A 4,559-nucleotide genomic window follows, 5' to 3' on the forward strand; every position below is an offset into this window, starting at 1 on the left:
GCGCTGACATTGCAGAGTCCCAGGTTAACAAAATGAGAGCAAAGAGCCGCGACTCTGGCAAGGTAAACATATACACATTCCAGCAGGAGAGACATTTTAGAATAGTTTTTAACTCCATAAAATTGATGACAAACAATAACTTTACATGTATTCAGAGTATGATGTGGATGCCTGAGCATATCTACTGCAATGTATTAGTATTTGTTTTCTTTACAGGGAAAAGACAAAGCTGAGTAAAGCACTCTGGCAAATGGGCTGTTTCTAATCATATAATATGATGTGAAATAAACCACAATAAAACAGTGTTTTATCACAAACTCCTGTCTGTATTATTTCATTGTGTCCTCCAAGAGAAAGCAAATGTGATATTTGAATAATTTCTAACAACATAAAGCATGCTGCATATTGTTTTTAAATAAGATGTAACAAAATCAACAATAACCAAAAATGTATGCCTGGTGTAACCATGCATAATATCTGAGGTATGTGGCACTGCGTAATCACCGGCATAGAGTGGAAAGCCACAACATTTGGGAGTGATTATTATCAAGAAGATTATTTTTTTGGCCTTTTAAGCTTTATTTTGATAGGGATAGCTGAAGAGTGAGAGGAATGTGGGGAGAGAGAGGTGGGGAATGACATGCGGGAAAGAGCCACAGGTCAGATTCGAACCCTGGGCTGCTGAGGCAAGGCCTGAGCCTTTGTACCTGGGGTGGATGCTCTACCAACTGAGCTAAACACCGCCCCTTGGTTGCACTATTTGATACGTCATGAAAAGTTGATGAAACTGAAAAGAAACAGTACACATTCTGAGTAAAGACTTAGAGTTATTAAAGAAGGGTGCTCAATTTACTCCTACTGTATATAGGCCTATTCATGAAAGAGGAATGCACCAAAAATTACCCTCTAGTAACTTTAAACTCAGTTGAAGTAACATAAATGCCTTGAATAAATTACATAGAACAAATAAAATATTGTTACATTCATCACAACATTTGAAATTACTAATTTTTCCCTTTAAATTTGCATTAGGAAAATTCAAACACTTCCCCTTTAAATATATATTTACATCAGCATAACCACAATGTAAACATGTTCAGAAATATTGCACAATTATTCACTTCAGTTCACTCTTATAACCTTAACATCACCAATGCTTTCTTTCAGCACTCGGATAAACAAGGGGAAAATAGCACCAAAGCATCTAAAATGCACATTTCTCACCGTTGCTCTGTGTCTATCAAGGCGCAGCACGCCGGTGTCGGACCTCGTACAGTAGCACCTCTCCAGATAAAAAGGCAACTTCTCTCCTTTCCTCCGCCCCTCAACTCCGGACACCAGTGGGTAAGTGCTCCGACTCTCTTTTTCTCCTAAACTCCGGGTTTTCCTCCTGTTTTCTCTCCTCTCTTAACACGCAGCGGACCTCGCTTCTCAGGATGAAGTCTGAAAAACAGCGCGCTTGAACTTGAACGACAGGCTGAGCGTGGCTTGCGAAGCCTCTGATTGGCTGCTGAGACTCGGTAAACCCCGCGTGGGGCGACGTGTACTGTGTGGTGCATTTAATTGCAATGGAAAAAATTAGGACTTTAGCGTTTGAACATTACAAATAAAGATAATATAAATAAATGAACAGTCTCTCTTCCTTTTGTTTTCAGTGTTTTTACACCTGGCTACATAATCAGTACTTTTGAATTGAAATTGAATGATCAAATATATTTTAAATGAATATACTACATGCTATATAATAATTATATAGCATGTAGTATAAGAACAATTGCAAAAGTGTAGATAACATTACTGGAGTAGAGAAATTAAACAGGGACATTTTTATTATTTTATTTTATTATTATTTATTATGATTAATCCAATTAAACTTAATTAATTTAAAAAAAACACTGATGTCTTTTTATATTTGTGTATAGTCTGTCAAACATGGTGTTCAAAAGCTCAAAATAAACTTTGATTGCAGTACTGATGAAGCAGAACTCAAGTCCTGGTTATAATTACATCATGTGTTTTATCTGATATCCACTATCACTGTCTCCATTCCCACATTTGGCATGCATTCCATATTTAGATTGGCTGTGTTAGCAAATCCAGTTCAATATAAAGAGTCCTTGAGTAAACAGCAGTGTGTGATAGGAGACCTGTGAGATCCAGCTGGTGGTAAAACTATGTCCTCTTATACTTTAGACAAATCATGTTAAAGTTATGATTTAGCTTAACAATTCATGTTTATGGTATTCTAAATGTTGACAGAAACATTTGATCTAATTTGTGTTTCTAAATTTAATGTAATTAAATCTGCTTTAAACAGGTGGTGAATACGCTTGACAGAAAGGGGGTCAGGTAAGGAAACCTTAAACTGTTTTTATTTTTCTTTATCAGTGTTGAATACATATGCAAACTATTGGTCAGTCATGGAATGGCTTCAGTTATTCATTTTGACAAAACTACACTACAAAATTTATTCTCAGTACCAGCTAAAGCTGACAAAGACTGAATAACTACCCTGCAACAAAACAACAACAGGGCTTTAGTGTCTGCAAAATTTCAGTGTTCAGCAAAATTTTAAGTTCAGGGTTCTGTGTGTCTACATGGAATTCAGCCTTAAATAGCAGATCCTTTGTGATTTTACAACAGACAAACAAGCCGGCACCATGAGTACCGACGCGGAGATGGCTGTTTATGGCAAAGCTGCCATTTACCTCTGTAAGCCAGAGAGGGAAAGACTTGAGGCCCAGAGCAAACCTTTTGATGCCAACTGCCTGCTATGAAGAAGATACAAAGGAGCTGTACTTTAAGGCAACAATCATCAAGAAAGAAGGTGCCAAAGTCACTGTCAAAGTCCTGGACACTGAGGAGGTTGGTATCATTAAATCAAACTCAAATGGAAATGGCTAAATGTAGGAAAACACAGAGTTAACTGTTGAATCTCTATGATCCCTTTCAGACCTACTCTGGGTTGTTCTGTGCCACTGTGAACCCCTACAAGTGGCTCCCAGTGTACGATGCTGAAGTTGTAAGTGCCTACAGAGGCAAGAAGCGTATGGAGGCTCCACCCCACATCTTCTCTGTCTCTGACAACGCTTTTCAGTTCATGCTTATTGGTAAGTTAGTTAAATTAAATTAATACAACTGCAGAATTTAAGTGTATGAGGTTTCTATTTCAGTCAAAAAAATCTTTTGTTTTCTATTTAACAGATAGGGAGAACCAGTCTGTCTTGATCACGTAAGTTTCACATTTGTTTATTTTGTTGAACATATTCAGATATGTTGATCAAAATCTGAAAAGTCTCTGTTCCTACCTAGTTGAGAATCTGGTGCTGGAAAGACTGTGAACACTAAACTAAGAGGGACACCTCAAAGGTGGGTGTATACAATTGATACTGTGGTTGTTGTACACACTGGAACAGCTGTGCATCAACTTCACTAATGAGAAACTGAAACAGTTCTTCAACCACACCATGTTTGTCCTGGAGCAAGAGGGGCACAAGAAGGGGGGTATTGTCTGGGAGAGACATTTTAGAATACCTTTTCGCTCCATAATATTGATGACAGACAATAACTTTACATGTATTCAGAGTATGATGTGGATGCCTGAGCATATCTACTGCAATGTATTATTATTTGTTATCTTTACAGGGAAAAGACGCAGCTGAGTAAAGCACTCTGGCAAATGGGCTGTTTCTAATCATATAATATGATGTGAAATAAACCACAATAAAACAGTGTTTTATCACAAACTCCTCTCTGTATTATTTCATTGTGTCCTCCAAGAGAAAGCAAATGTGGTATCTGAATAATTTCTAACAACATAAAGCATGCTGCATAATGTTTTTAAATAAGATGTCACAAAATCAACAATAACAAAAAATGTATGCCTGGTGTAACCCTGCATAATATCTGAGGGATGTGGCACTGTGTAATGACCGGCATAGAGTGGAGAGCTACAACATTTGGGAGTGACTTTATTATCAACTGCCACTTGGTTGCACTATTTGGTCCGTCATGAAAAGTTGATGAAACTGCTTAAAACAAAAAAAGAGCTAAGTATAATCCTCCAAAACTAGGATGAACATGAATATGTTGGTGGATTAAGTGAATATACATTTGAGATTAGAAGCTTTTTTTGTGGACACAGACACAGTTTAAAAAATTAATAAGATCAATAAACACTGCCCCAGAATTCCCATTTTTATCCCACTGAGTACTCACTTTTGGCACTGACCAAAATACATTCATCTACAGAAGGTGAAGAGTAGAAAAAAGTGTCAAAGAAAGAAATTCTCTCTGTTTGACAGGAATGATGAAAAGAAAGTACATGCCAGCCTTTCAGACAATGATAATATGAGACAATGAGATAAGGAAGGGGAGAGGTCTAGAGGGAGAACCCACTTATACAGATAAAGAGTTTTCCTGCTTTTAAATATTTATTTATTTTTAACATTGATAATAATGCCTTTATTATGCTGATTTAATATTACCTAATGCTGAAACTAAAAAAGACTGAACCATACTGAGTGTCAAAATAAACATAAGCTGACACAATACATTGT

The 4,559-nt window shown here is 36.9% G+C and overlaps 1 protein-coding gene and 1 long non-coding RNA gene across 3 annotated transcripts; both read left to right on the plus strand.

Annotated features, from left to right (window-relative positions):
• On the plus strand, nucleotides 1-317 carry LOC113744231 (uncharacterized). Its single transcript, XR_003461373.1, has 2 exons — nucleotides 1-62; nucleotides 217-317. It is a non-coding gene; the product is annotated as an uncharacterized LOC113744231 (long non-coding RNA).
• A 1,800-nt stretch (nucleotides 318-2,117) lies between these two features.
• LOC109138811 (myosin-13-like) lies at nucleotides 2,118-3,746 on the plus strand. Of its 2 annotated transcripts, none has more exons than XM_027272971.1 (7): nucleotides 2,118-2,166; nucleotides 2,318-2,349; nucleotides 2,644-2,865; nucleotides 2,954-3,110; nucleotides 3,205-3,232; nucleotides 3,313-3,369; nucleotides 3,646-3,746. In XM_027272971.1, exons 3-6 carry the CDS (start codon nucleotides 2,689-2,691, stop codon nucleotides 3,314-3,316), a joined length of 366 nt encoding a protein of 121 aa, XP_027128772.1. In that variant the 5' UTR covers nucleotides 2,118-2,166; nucleotides 2,318-2,349; nucleotides 2,644-2,688; the 3' UTR covers nucleotides 3,317-3,369; nucleotides 3,646-3,746. The 2 variants fall into 2 exon arrangements, with proteins under 2 accessions (XP_027128772.1, XP_027128773.1); XM_027272972.1 differs by having other exon boundaries at nucleotides 2,318-2,336; nucleotides 2,631-2,865.
• The last annotated feature ends 813 nt before the right edge of the window (nucleotides 3,747-4,559 follow it).

Source organism: Larimichthys crocea, chromosome XXI (genome assembly GCF_000972845.2).
Source record: "Larimichthys crocea isolate SSNF chromosome XXI, L_crocea_2.0, whole genome shotgun sequence".
In the NCBI taxonomy this organism is placed as follows: Eukaryota; Metazoa; Chordata; class Actinopteri; family Sciaenidae; genus Larimichthys; species Larimichthys crocea.